A 14,335-nucleotide genomic window follows, 5' to 3' on the forward strand; every position below is an offset into this window, starting at 1 on the left:
TTTGTTAATCCTGGGGCTTTCCAGGTGGCTCAGTGATAAAGAATTTGCCTGTTAAGCAGGAGATGCAGGTTCAATCCTTGTGTCACGAAGATCCCCTGGAGAAGGAAATGGCAACCCACTACAGTGTTCTTGCCTAGGAAATCCCCTGGACAGAGGAGCCTGGCGGGCTACTGTCCATGGGGTCACGGAAGAGTCAGACACAACTGAGCGGCTGAGCTTGCACTTTATCTTTGTCCCCAGTGTCATCTTTTTCTCATCTCTTTTCAGTCCACACTCTTGACTAGGTTGGGTGCAGAATGATGCTGTTTGCTGGTTGGGGTAGAGCGTGCTCTGTGAGCATCCTTGCTGGGATGTTCTGGGATCCCAGATCCATGACACTTGAGCCTGTGTCAGTCTCTGTCCCTCAGTCCTGGCAGGCTCTCTGTTCCATTCCAGCTGAGCCTCTGTGGGAGTAATTGGCCACACGGAGCCTTCAAGCCAAACAATTGTTTGTACTCAGATAGTCTCACTGTTTAGCTCCTAATGAAATAATCTCCTTCCTGCCCCCAATGAAAGCAGCTCTTTTTTATCTCCTCCCTCCCCTTTTCAGAGAAGCCTCGCCTCAGCTACCACTCTTCTAGCTTATTCATAAATGCTTTAAGCAGGGTCTTTGTGTAGAGGAAATTAGCTAGAGCCAAAATATCCCGGCTAACCGGGATACAAGGAACATTAAGGACACCCTTCTTCCTAATTTTCTGTGTAGGATATTTAAATCACCTTTGTGTGGTTCAATAATAAGGAATTCAAACCTCAGGTCCACATAGGAGAAATACTCATACTAGGTTTTTAAAAAGTATGCCGACTTAGGCAGTTGTTACCTAAAGGAGATGACAAAATAAAAACATATAAAACCCAGCAACAGAAAAACTGTAGATGAGTGCCATAGGAGTACTGAGAGAGTCAGAATAGGAAGGAAAAAAGACTTGCTGGAGAAAGTGGATGGAGCAAGGTTTTCACAAAATGATGTTTTGCAAGTAACAGCTCACGTAGAGTTGTTTGTGAGCTATATTAAGTTCATCTAGAAAGTGTAAGTAATCCAGTTTTCCTTACTTATCAAAACTGAGAACCTCCAAAACGTAAATCCAGGAAAGAGAATCCACAGGTAGAGATGGAAAGGTGTCCAGGTGACCCCAGCGTGCCCTGCTTCTCTTTCTGTTGTCGTATACTTCTCCTGGATTATTAATGCTCTCAGCACACTGCTGCCTCTGCTCTAAAGCTCTGGTTCGTACATAGACACAGATCATTTCCTTTGATTCTTTGCTCTTAGCCCTGTTAGCACCATTCAGAACTCTGAGTACAAAGAGGGAGCGAAAAGAGAACTTACCACAAAATATATGAAACTGAAAAGCAGTCACTGTTTGAAAGTTTAATTGCTGATCCTGCCTCAACTTGTTCCCAGTCCATGTTCAGCTTCATAATCCTTAAGTTGCTTGCCTTAGTTTATAAACCAGTGTAGATTCTTAATTACCTTGCTTGATTTTTTCCCCTCAACATCAGGCCCACCTCCATGGGAAAGGTGCTATTTAAGGACCTACCACCAGGAATTTTCTCTCTGGAGAGCTTGACCCAGAGGATAAAGCCAAACTAGCCTTCTTGTGCTGCTGCTGCTCACTTAAGGCTCTTTTACTCATTTCTTAGCGGATAGAGAAATCCAGGCCTCTTCCTAAGGCATAGTCAGAGACCTGATCCTCCAGGCGGATCTCAAGATTCTCCCAGAAAGAGAGGGTCTTCCCACTTGGAGGCCCAGCACTGTGTACCCACAACTTTCCTACTGGCTTCTCGTGGGAGCATTTATTTAAAATGAACTATGAACATACTGTTTTTGTTTTTTTAAGAAAGTAAAACTTTTATTGTTGGCATAAAATTTTAAAACATTTAAACAGCAAAACATATGCTAAACAAAATAACAGAGGTTAAAGAGAAATTTAAAAATCAAGAAACAAAAAAAAGTTGCAAAATGAGTTCTCCTAATCTATGCATTTATGGCTAAACCAATAAAAATAGTATTGTTTTTAGCTGGGGATGTTGTTTTGTTTTTACATTCTTTTAAAAACCAATCAATTTTGGGGGATAAATATTGTCACTTTTATAGGTCTTTAATAACAGCTTATTGCACTTCTTGTATTGTTTCAAATGCCTCCACCCTGTCATATCAAGCTTCAATTAATGAATTAAGTGATAGAGGGTCTTTTATTGTAGCCAAAGTACAACAGTTATACTATCTAATTCTAGAGAGTCTAATAAAGTAGGACTACTATGTTCTTAAGCATTATATTGGGCTTCCCAAGTGGCTTAGTCGTTAAGAATCTGCTTGCCAGTGCAGGGGACGCTGATTTGATCCCTGGGTGGAGATGATCCTTTGGAGAAGGAAATAGCAACCCATTCCAGTATTCTTGCCTGGGAAATCCTGTGGACAGAGGAGCCTGGCAGAGTATAGTCCATAGGGTCACAAAGAGCCACACACGACTTAGCAACTAACAACAGGCATTATATTAAATCCTATCTTAGAAATTATAATAAGGGCAAATGTAGCATCAATTGAATAACAGCCATTAAGTAAAAAGAGAGAAAACAAGGTGATTTTTGAAGAGAGGAAGCGTAGACAGATGTCCTGCTGTGGTTTTGAGTATTGAGGACGTGGCTGCTGTGGGATTAAAGCCAGACGTGACCCTGGGTCCCTCAGCCCTGGGCTTTAACTCCTCCTTCCCTGGGAACCTGATGAAAGAGAGGGCTGCCCTGACCTCTCTGGCCTCTGCTTGCTGATTAGCAAGGCAGAGGAGTCCTGGATCAGGGTTGGGGGTGGGGGTTGGGGGGAAGCTAGGGTTTAAATTCTGCTTTGGCCAATTTGTGTCTCCACTTCTTTTCTTAGCTCATTGAGCTTTCTCTCAGTCAATGGAGATGCCAGCCAACTTTGTTGAGGATTTTTTCTCATGGGACATGATCCATCTTTGATAGAAGGAAGTGTTTCTTTCCAATTCTCTCTCGAGGTCTTTGGCCGGCTTTCTGTAGGAGTTGCACTTCTGGTGTACACTGCTGATGTTTTTGTACACTTTAGGAAGTTTCTTCTTTTTAAGTTTTTGTGGTTTTTAAAAATTTTTTTTGAAAATTTGTTTGTTTATTTTTGGCTGTGCTGGGTCTTCGTTGCTGCGTGTGGGCTAGCTGCAGCAAGCAGGGGCTACTCTTTAGTTGTGGTGCATGGGCTTCTCACTGCGGTGGCTTCTCTTATTTCGGCTCTAGAGTACTGGCCTCAGAAGTTGTGGTACACAGGGTTAGTTGGCTCCCTGGCATGTGGGATCTTCACAGACCAGGGATCGAACCTGTGTCCCCGGCTGGCATTGGCAGGCTGATTCTTAACCGCTGGACCACCAGGGAAGTCCAGTTTCTTCTTTATTTCTAAGCAGTAAATTCCCTGCTTGATTACCTTTGAGCAAAGTTTCATTATATATTCTTGATGTGGTTCAGTCAGTATTTCAAGTTTCAGCAGAAGCTTTTGAATTTCACTTTCAAGTTATGAATATTCAAATTGCAGAGAGGCTTGTTCAGTTTGGAAATTTCTTCATTTGACTTGTAAGCTCTTTTTCATTTGATTGTCTTCACACAATTTCAAAAATGTTCCTTGCTTTTCTCCTTCAAACCTTTTTAAGGAAATATTTAAGTAACAGCATAATGAGTTTCTTTGAATTGACTTCTGACTCATAGTCTAGGTGGTCTCCATTTTCTGATCCATTTCTTTTCTTTTTTTTTAAACTTTTTATTTTATCCTGGGGTATAGCCAATTAACAATGTTGGGATAGTTTCAGGTGAACAGTGAAGGGACTCAGTCATTCATATACGTGAATCCATTCTCTCCCAAACTTCCCTCCCTTTCAGGCTGCCACATGACATTGAGCAGAGTTCCATGTGCTGTAAGTAGGTCCTTGTTGGTTATCCATTTTAAATAGAGGATCCATTCTTTTTATGTAATTCCAAATTACTGTCATCCATAAAATCTCTAAAGAGAGCAGGGAAGTTTGTCCTATTTGTCACAGATTTTTAGCTGGCTCTTTTTTATCATTTACAATCTACTTCATCCATGTATTTGAGTTCTCAAGCATTTTTTCCCTTCTGTTCCCACACTCTTTGCCTCCATCATGCAGTTTGTTGGGAAAGCAATCCTAGGTTTTTCTAGAATGAGTGTATTCAACCATACCATCCATTCTTTCCCTCTGAAGTTATGCATTCTTCTGAGATGCTTTTAGGGTGTTTTGGCACCAGTCACTAGGGTTTGGAGAGATTTTGATGTATCTTTGAGTGGCCATGTATGTCCTTGAAAGCAAGCCACCATTACTCCGTGTAATGAAAGTTTAGGGGGCTCACGTTTAGTTCTTTTTAGAGAAAATCTCCTGTGTCCTCAAGTAAAGAGGTGGACCTGTTTAGATTTTTATTACGTTTTGCCATACTCTGTTTGTAATAGCAGAGGACTGGGCTCCAGTGGAGGGAAGCATCAGCTTGTGTGAGAGTCTTCATCCCGGCAGAAGATGTTTTGGCCAGCTCTTTCCCTCTCCTTAGAATGTTTCAGCTCTCTCCTATGAAAACAACCATAGCATCACATACCATAAGCTCCCAGGGAAAGCCCAGGAGACTTGGGCTTTGTCTCAAACTTTCAGAGAGCACCACTAGCAGTACTGCACAGCTGCTGCTCCAGGACTGGCTGGAAAGAGACCTCTGTGGCGGTGCAAGACCTTCTGGGCAGAATCAGGGACTTACCTTGTCCAGGAAGGAGTCCCACAGTCTGCCTCAAATCAGAAAAGTGTCTGTGGGTGGGAGTTACCCTCTCAAATTTTTCTGTGTGCTGGAATCTGGCAACTGGCAGCTGCACACAGTTTTAGGGGAAGTGATGTCTTTGTTGGTGTATAGAAGAGAGAAAAGGAGTAATAAAAGTTGATTCTACAAAAGGCCCAAATCATGGAAGAAGTTAAGCCACATTTAGAAGTTTGGAGTTCAGTTAACAGTGGGGCTGTAAATTACATGTCTTTGAATGGGGCGGTGACATCATTAGAACGTACCTTTGCAGAATGTCCTTTTCAAAGCCAAACAAACAACCAAGTTCAAACTTGGATCTGGTGCTTTCCCTTCTGAAGTATTCTGGGAAGTAGAGTTGAGTAATAATGGTACAGGTTGGTTGATTTGGGAGTTTGGAAGTTCTTTAGTACTAGAAATATCACCTGAGTGTACGTTACCATCCACTGATGGGATAGCCAGAAAGGAAGAGTTAGAGCCTAAGCCACAGCAAATCCCTGCTGTCTAATAATAAAATAAGGCAAATAAGCTAAATTTTCTGAAAGTTAACTGCCCTTCCTTTGATCTTTTCAGAGTAGTTTAATGAATTTTAGAGATACAGTTACTACCTTTTAGGCCATAGCTTTGTGGCTAGCTAAATAACATGAGACATGTACAAGCATGTTACTGGACTAGTTCTCATCAAGGACTGGCTTTCCTGGGCTTTAAAGAAGATAGATAGCCAGTGTGTAAAGAAGCTGAGAAAGTTGCTGCACCCATCTGTAGATAGGTGCCTTGTTTTAGCTCTGGCCCTTTGACTGTTTTATTGTTTTAGACTTATTCCTTTCTGTAGGCTCTTTTTCAGTTATATTTAACTTTCTGTATCACCACCCCGCCTCCAGAGCAAAGTCAAGGCTGTTGTTTTGTCTCTAAGCAAGCTCTGCTTAACAACAAGAGAAAGATGAAGAATGTCTCCTTCTTTTTTCCCACTAGTCCCCAGTCTGCTTCCCTGTTGACTTCCTAGTGTTGCAAGCTTTAATGTCTTTAGAGAAAGACCATTTTAAGTTAACTACTGAAATGGGTTGAGATGTAGATTGACTGCTTATTTCATCAGTGATTGCCCAGCAGTGCTCTGCTTCACTCACCACCTTTTCCTGGTTGCCTGGTAGGAGGATAGTGTTGCTTTGCTTCCTTTCCACGGATGGCGTAGCAGTTTGTTTGCGTTGTCTGTCCTATCGTTGACCTCCTGGATTAAGTTGGTTCAACTGGCTTGTATTTTGGTTGAGTGTAGAATAGCTGCTCTCTCTAGAATCTCCAAACAACTATCTTTATCTTACATTTATTATTTTATATAAATTTGGGAGGAGTATAAAAGCAGCACCAGGAGGTTAAAAATGGTAAGAAGGCAGGTTAATGGGACTCAGTATAAAGAAGACATCACTAATATTCAGTGCCATCCAGCAGTAAAATGGCCTTCCATTCTGGGAGGAACCAGATAGAAGGGTCTCAGTAACTAATGAGAAGTTTAGACTCAGTGACTTTTCCTTCCCTTTTTTAAAAAATAAATTATTTATTTATTTATTTGGCTGTTCTGGGTCATACTTGCGGCATGTGAGATCTAGTTCCCTAACCAGAAATCAAACCCCGCACCCACCCCCACCCCGGTTGGGAGCACAGAGTCTTAGCCACTGGACCACCAAGGAAGTCCCTAGACTCAATGACTTCTAATGTTCTTTCCACCTCTGATTTTCCCATTTTTCAATTCCTTGGTATAGTATTTTCCTTTATTCTCTAATCAGTCTCAGAAATCTTTCAATTTGTTTTTTGTCTCAAACATTTAAAAAGCATAACTTCTGTTTTCAAAAATGTGAATGTGGACAGTGTCTCTTTTTGACAGAAGGAAACGACATTTTTGCAAGATGGACCAGGTGGAAAGGGACTGACTTCTCTTGCAGAGCAATCTGAGAGCAGAGGTTGATTGAGTAAGCTCTTGTTTTGGCCTCATGGTTCCTTAAAATGTTTGTGTTTACAGAAGTTCAAAGTAACTGTTTATTGTTATTTTGGAATAAGGAACTAGGTGAATTCTCTTTGGGGTAGATGGAAATAGGCTGGTAAACATACCTCCTAGTAGCCCTATGTAATTTCTCCAAGATGCCACTGGTGTTTATGTGTATTCTTTTTTTGTAGTAAATCAGGGGTTGAAGGGATATAATGAATGGAACTGAGATAACTAGCATTCAGTTCAGTTCAGTCGCTCAGTCGTGTCCGACTCTTTGCGACCCCATGAACCACAGTACACCAGGCCTACCTGTCCATCACCAACTCCCGGAGTCCACCCAAACCCATGTCCATCGAGTCGGTGATGCCATCCAACCATCTCATCCTGTGTCATCCCCTTCTCCTCCTGCCCTCAATCTTTCCCAGCATCAGGGTCTTTTCAAATGAGTCAGCTCTTCCCATCAGGTGGCCAAAGTATTGGAGTTTCAGCTTCAACATCAGTCCTTCCAGTGAACACCCAGGGCTGATCTCCTTTAGAATTGACTGGTTGGATCTCCTTGCAGTCCAAGGGACTCTCAAGAGTCTTCTCCAACACCACAGTTCAAAAGCATCGATTCTTCAGCGCTCAGCTTTCTTTATAGTCCAATTCTCACATCCATACATGACCAATGGAAAAACCATGACTAGACGGACCTTTGTTGACAAAGTAATGTCTCTGCTTTTCAATATGCTGTCTAGGTTGGTCATAACTTTCCTTCCAAGGAGTAAGCGTCTTTTAATTTCATGGCTGCAGTCACCATCTGCAGTGATTTTAGAGCCCAGAAAAATAAAGTCAGCCACTGTTTCCACTGTTTCCCCATCTATTTCCCATGAAGTGATGGGACCAGATGCCATGATCTTCGTTTTCTGAATGTTGAGCTTTAAACCAACCTTTTCATTCTCCTCTTTCACTTTCATCAAGAGGCTCTTTAGTTCTTCACTTTCTGCCATAAGGGTGGTATCATCTACATATCTGAGGTGATTGATATTTCTCCCGGCAGTCTTGATTCCAGCTTGTGTTTCTTCCAGCCCAGCGTTTCTCATGATGTACTTTGCATATAAGTTAAATAAACAGGGTGACAGTATACAGCCTTGACATACTCCTTTTCCTATTTGGAACCAGTCTGTTGTTCCATGTCCAGTTCTAACTGTTGCTTCCTGACCTGTATACAGGTTTCTCAAGAGGCAGGTCAGGTGGTCTGGTATTCCCACCTCTTTCAGAATTTTCCACAGTTTATTGTGATCCACACAGTCAAAGGCTTTGGCATAGTCAATAAAGCAGAAATAGATGTTTTTCTGGAACTTTCTTGCTTCTTCCATGATCCAGTGGATGTTGGCAATTTGATCTCTGGTTCCTCTGCCTTTTTTAAAACCAGCTTGAACATCTGGAAGTTCATGGTTCACATATTGCTGAAGCCTGGCTTGGAGAATTTTAAGCATTACTTCACTAGCGTAGAAATGAGTGCAATTGTGGGGTATTTTGAGCATTCTTTGGCATTGCCTTTCTTTGGGATTGGAATTGTTCTTAAGACAAATATGGCCTCTGCTTTGCTTTGACTCTAATTTCATGTTGCAGTTGATGACAGGCCAAGTCCAAGAGAAATTGAGCTGTATTTTTCAGACCAGAACATGTTGATGGAGCTTCTTCCTTATGTGTCTCACATTTCAGTGTCAGTCATAGGTTTCTGAACTGAATTTGATCTCATGTTTTTAGATTCATCAAGACATCTTTGTATGTTAGCTCACGTTACACTTTCAGAACCACTGAATTTCCAACAGGAAAGGATCAGCCAGTAGAACTATAGTAGCAGGAGGACATTTATAGTTCACGGTTTACCCTACCCACTGCGCAGGAATCATTTCTCTACCTCCCCGAGAGTTGATCATCCAGCCTCTTCTTGAACACTTACTCTTAGTGGTATCCCACTATTTCCAGATATGCTGCATTTGCTTTCACACAACCTTAATTATGAGTTAGGAAATTCTTCCCCAGAGTGTGCCAAAATCAACTTCTACTCATTGGTACTGGTGCTGCCTTTGGAGCCCCATCAAAGTAACCTAATCCCTTTCCTGTGTAATATCTTGGCCTTGCAGGTGTTTGAAAACTTCTCCCTTTATTTTGCAAAACAGGAAAAAATGGTATGCTTTCTATCTTGCTAATTGGTGACTTCATTTACCAGAGGAAGTACGTTTTGCATGTACTGCCTGCAACCACTGTGCTGGATGTTTGGGGTAAATGATGAAGAGATGAGGTCGTCGCCTTCCAGAGCTGATAGTCTATTTAGGGCAAGAGAGTCTTGTAAGCAACTAACTGTAATAAGATATTCAGTTTGGGAAGAGCAAAGCATGCAGCCATGACGAAGGTCAAGATTTATTCCTTTGATGGCTTCACAGAAAGAGGTGCCATTGGACTAGACTTTGGAGTTTGTCCAGCGGGGAATAGGGGAGAAAGCCATTCCAGGTAGGAACAAGGTGTAGTCAAAGAGAGGCATGCATGAGTCATGACATATTTCAGAATGATGACTTGCGCATCCTGCGTGAAGCACAGGCTGGTAAAGGGCTTTACTGCCATGCAAGGTGTTTCAACATACCCTGCAGCCACCAAGGAGTCATGGATGGCTGTGTTATTTTGTTTTTAAAATACCTCTACTGTTTTTTCTCATTGCACATGTAATACAAGTTCCTTGCAAATAAGTCAGAGAATATATAAAACAATAGGAAAACAAACATTTCACAATCCCACTACCCAGAAGCATTAAGTAGCTTCTAGTATTCTACATACATTCTTGTAGGCATTTTCTTCTGTACATACATATGCATTTATTCACATCCTTAAAAATGGTTTGATTTGTTCTGTGTATACTGTTTAAAATCAGATTGTATCACTCCAATGTTCTGTTCTTGCCTGGGAAATCTCATGGACAGAGTAGCCTGGCAGGCTATAGTCCATGGCATCACGAAAAGTCAGACACAACTTAGCAACTGAACAGCAACACACAGTCAGGCAGATTGTGATTTGAGGAAATAGTTCTTAATGGAAATATGGCATAAAATGGAAAGTGAAGTGACCTAGCAATATGAAATATAGAGTTTGGTAAGAAATTAAAATTTGTGTATAGAATAATAGCTGCAAATATTCAAACAATAAAGTCCGTGGCTAAAGGAAAAAGAAAATCGGATTTTATATAATTAATATAACTTGTACATGTTCCTGTATTAAATAAAGAACTACAAATTTCCCCCCTAATTTTATAGTGATATTATAGTTCTTTTATGTAACCTGTTGATATTTTTTGTTAGAACACAAATCTTTTGAGAACATTCTTAATGTATTTCTTTCTGTATTTGACCTGTTGTTTCCCTGATGAATTCTTACAAGGGGGGAAAAGGAGGGAAGGAGGGTTCAAAGGATTTGCTTACTTCTGATTAATTTTTAAACAAATTTTGCCTCCCTGCCATGTGCTATAGCAACTGTGCTGTGTGCTGGGAACGTGACGGTGAACAGCACAGATCTGTCTGCTCTTGTGGCGCTTATAATTTAGTGGAAAAGACATGTTTAGCAATCACACAAATAAATATATCATAAAGTATGGTACGACTTAGAAAAAAATAAGGGTAAGTGAAAGTTTCTAACCTTTAAAAAGTCCTTATTTCTAGAGATATATACCAAAGTATAGATAGATATAATGGTATGATGTTTGGGGTTTGCTTCAGAATATTCCGGGGTTGGGACTTGAGTATGTGGAAGTATAGCTAAAATAAGATTGGCCAGGGGTTGATAATTGCTGAAGCTGCTGGTTAATTACACTCAGCTTGTTTGAAATTCTCCATAATGAAATGTAAAAGCCAGAAGAGAAGATGGAAATGAGAATATAATCTGGTTTAACTTGAGGGACTGAGGAAAAGCTCTTTTGAGGAGGAAACTTTTCAGCTGAGACCTTAATGATATATGGGCGTTGACCAGGCTATGAGGAATGGATGGTGCTTTGGGAAAGAGCTTTTTAGGCAGTGGGAGTGACTTGTACAAAGGCCAAAAGCCCTAAGTAAGGAACATGTTGGTGTTTTGAGGAAATGAAAGAAGGCTGGTGTGACTGGAGCTGAAAAGCTGGGCCAGATCATGTAAGTCCTTGGAGACATGTTAAGGATTTTGTACTTTAATCCAAACCCTAGAAAGGTTTTAAGCAACTGAGTGACAGGGTCACATTTGCTTCTTTAAGAGCTCAATCTGGCATATGGGAAAAGAATCTAAAAAATAGTACATATATGTATATATATAACAGATTCATTTTACTCTATACCTGAACTGTGGTGTTGGAGAAGACTCTTGAGAGTCCCTTGGACTGCAAGGAGATCCAACCAGTCCATCCTAAAGGAGATCAGTCCTGGGTGTTCATTGGAAGGACTGATGTTAAAGCTGAAACTCCAATACTTTGGCCACCTGATGTGAAGAGCTGACTCATTTGAAAAGACCCTGATGCTGGGAAAGATTGAGGGCGGGAGGAGAAGGGGACGACAGAGGATGAGATGGTTGGATGGCATCACCGACTCAATAGACATGGGTTTGGGTGGACTCTGGGAGTTGGTGATGGACAGGGAGGCCTGGTGTGCTGTGGTTCATGGGGTCGCAAAGGGTCAGACACGACTGAGTGACTAAACTGAACTGAACTGAAACTAACACAACTAATCCAAGAGATCTGGTGGGTTTGAATTAGAGAAATAGTGTTGCAGATGGAGAGGAGACACACCGATTTGATAGAGATTTGGTCTTGGTGATGCTATAGAGATGGTGGTTGAAGGAGAGAGGTATAAATGAGGTATGAATTTTTGACTGCTGCATTTGATTGAATGGAGGTGAGATGGAGGTGAATGGATCAAGATGGAGAAGAATGGAGACAGAAGGTTTTGTGGCAAGAGATTGAGAGTTCAGTTTGGAATATACTATTCAGAAAACTTGCACCAATTTACATTTTCACCTCTATGTTTACGACTGTGTGAAAAGTTTATATTTGGGGCCTGATTTGTATAGTTTTATGTTTAGAGAGATTATTCTAGTGGGAGCCTGGAGACCAATTAGTTGTTAGTCCTTGAGCTCTTTGAATTAGGGAATCTCATCTTCACTGTCTCTGCCTTTGTATTCCTGGTACCTAGCAGGCAGAGTATTTGGCACATAAAAGGTACTCAGTGAAAAATGAAAGTCGCTTAGTCATGTCCAACTCTTTGTAACCCCATGGACTGTAGCCTGCCAGGCTCTTCTGCCCATGGAATTCTCCAGGCAAGAATACTGGAGTGAGTAGCAATTCCCTTCTCCAGGGGATCTTCTCAACCCAAGGATCAAAGCCAGGTTTCCCGCATTGCAGGCGGATTCTTTACCATCTACTCAATAAATAATATTAAAAGAATGAATTCCTAACACAACATTGTAAATCAATTATTTTTCAGTAAAAACTTTTTAAAAGCTCCAACAAGGAAAAAATCTTATGCCCATTAAAAGAGAGAATGAATGCTTATGGGTGAGATAGGAGAAGGTCTAGGTAGAAATGGATAGTTTCTGGGAAAGTTTCCAAGGTAGATTCAACAGGGCTTGGATGGAAGATGGAAGAGAGTTTCTCTCCCTTCCTGGACCCTTCCTGTTGAAGAGCTTTTCAACAGCTCCAAGATGCTGGCAGGTCTGATTATGGGTAACCATCTATTTTGCAATTTTTTTTTTTTCACCTCAACATTTATTTTTTGGAACTCTACAAGTTAGAGATTCATGAGTTATAATTATTATAATAGTGACTTCAAGCTATCTGTAAGTCTAGTTCTCTTCTCTCTGCTGATTTCTCAAGCCCAGACAACACTTCTAGGCCCAGCAGCTCTTGTGATGAGGGAAATTTGAGCAGCAAGAAAAATTTGCAGCCAACTATCAGTAGTTAACTCAGTTATGTAGAAGCCATCCAGTAGTTGAATGTAAATTGGATTTACTTATATGCTTTCCATTTTACAAATGGAGAAATAAACACTCGAGATACTTGTTAGAAGGTGTGAAAATAGTTAGGGTAAGCCCAGATTTCCCTGATACTGGGCTGGTACTTATTAGAGCCGATTTCTTGACAGATTAGCCAGATCCAAATACTTTCTTTATTTTTACTGATCCCTTATTGCAGAGTGATTACTTGTTAATTTTAATGTTGCTTAATGCTTCCTGAGCCTGCTCATAGGCCCCTGTTGAATATGTTCACTTACCTATGACTTTGTTCTTATGTTGTGCTAATCACTACCCAGTTTATGTCACTATCTTTCCTCTTTGCTTTCAAAACAGTTTGGAATATTGCCTCTCAGAGTCTCTATTTTCAACTTCAAAATGGCATCTTTTGTATATTTTCTCCTTGGTTGCCATGACCAGTGTGTATGGAACAATTGGATTATCTGCCTATAACGCCATGTTCCAGTAGGCTGGCCTTGCAGCAGCAATGCAGGGTGCTGTGTAATGCGGACCTCATAGTTGTCAGCTTCTGTCTCCCTCTGTGTGTGTAGTGGAGGCATGTGTGGACCCAAAGGCAGAGTGGGAGTGTATAACAGAAGAGGGGAGCAGGTGGGGGTTTAGGGAATACATTTCAAGAAGTATTTGGGGGGAGATTTAGAAAACTGCCTAAAATTTCATGTTTTCTAGAAGACTTTGAAATTATATCGAGGGTAAATTTCTTCTCTCTGCTGTTCAGTCAGTTGATTCTGGTTCTGACGCTTTAGGACTGGAACTCGCATTCCTGTCTAACAAGAGCATTCTGTGGTCTTGCATAGTGTTGGTATATACATATGAATGTGTTAACATGCCGCTATCGCCGGAAGTAGATGAACGGTAAGTGGGTTCCAGAAATCTCACTCTATACCATGTTCTTAGGCGTAGCTCTCTTTTATTATCCCTCCATAGTCTCAGCACTGTAAGGTGAATATTACTGTACACATTTTGAAGATGAGGAAACTGAGGCCTAGGAGGTTTCAGTGTCTCTCTGAAGGTCACGCAGCTAATTGTTATTGAAGCTGACCTTCAAACCTCAGTTTTTTCCTGGCTGCAAAGATTATGCTTGCAATAACAACACCATTTCCCATTTTCAGCCATATAAGTAACTGTCTCTCCTGTGTTTTCCTTTTCTCTAATTTCGGAATCCTGTATGGAGCATAAAGTTACAGCTTAATAAATCCAGCAGCGTAAAACTAAAGGAAGCTGAGTGTCTGAGATGGAATGGCCTGTATTTCACTGGGAAAAGGTCGTAGGAGGGATGTGGGAGTGGGGCAGAGGAGGCTTTCCTTTGACTTTTCATGAAAATATTATTGCCTGTATTTCTATACTGAGGCCTTGTTAGCAGCTTCAGAATATCAGGATTTAGTCCTGTATTCCTCAGAGACTTTATACTTTGGAATGGGATCTGGAGAAATTCCCCAATTGTGACAGTGGCTTTGATGTTTGGGAATCACCTTCTCCAAATTTAAGGTCAGGAAGCAAATAGTGTAACACTCCACA

At 41.1% G+C, this 14,335-nt stretch overlaps 1 protein-coding gene across 9 annotated transcripts in view; it reads left to right on the top strand.

Annotated features, from left to right (window-relative positions):
* Nucleotides 1-14,335, top strand: part of SMAP2 (small ArfGAP2) — a 47,411-nt gene that overhangs the window by 15,083 nt on the left and 17,993 nt on the right. The window contains exon 1 of one of the 9 annotated variants that reach the window (XM_086381135.1): nucleotides 6,700-6,779. The exons of 6 other annotated variants lie outside the window; for them this stretch is intronic. Coding sequence is in view for 1 of the 3 variants with exons in the window: in XM_086381097.1 (XP_086237223.1) it covers nucleotides 13,666-13,672 (7 nt within the window). In the remaining 2 variants the exon portion in view is untranslated. Of the gene's footprint in view, nucleotides 1-6,699; nucleotides 6,780-10,310; nucleotides 10,954-13,557; nucleotides 13,673-14,335 lie in introns of those variants that run through there. 2 more of the 9 variants (XM_086381145.1, XM_086381097.1) reach the window with 2 other exon arrangements.

Source organism: Bos grunniens, chromosome 3 (assembly GCF_055505025.1).
Source record: "Bos grunniens cultivar Pamir isolate PY7600 chromosome 3, Bosgru_T2T1.0, whole genome shotgun sequence".
Classification (NCBI taxonomy): domain Eukaryota; kingdom Metazoa; phylum Chordata; class Mammalia; order Artiodactyla; family Bovidae; genus Bos; species Bos grunniens.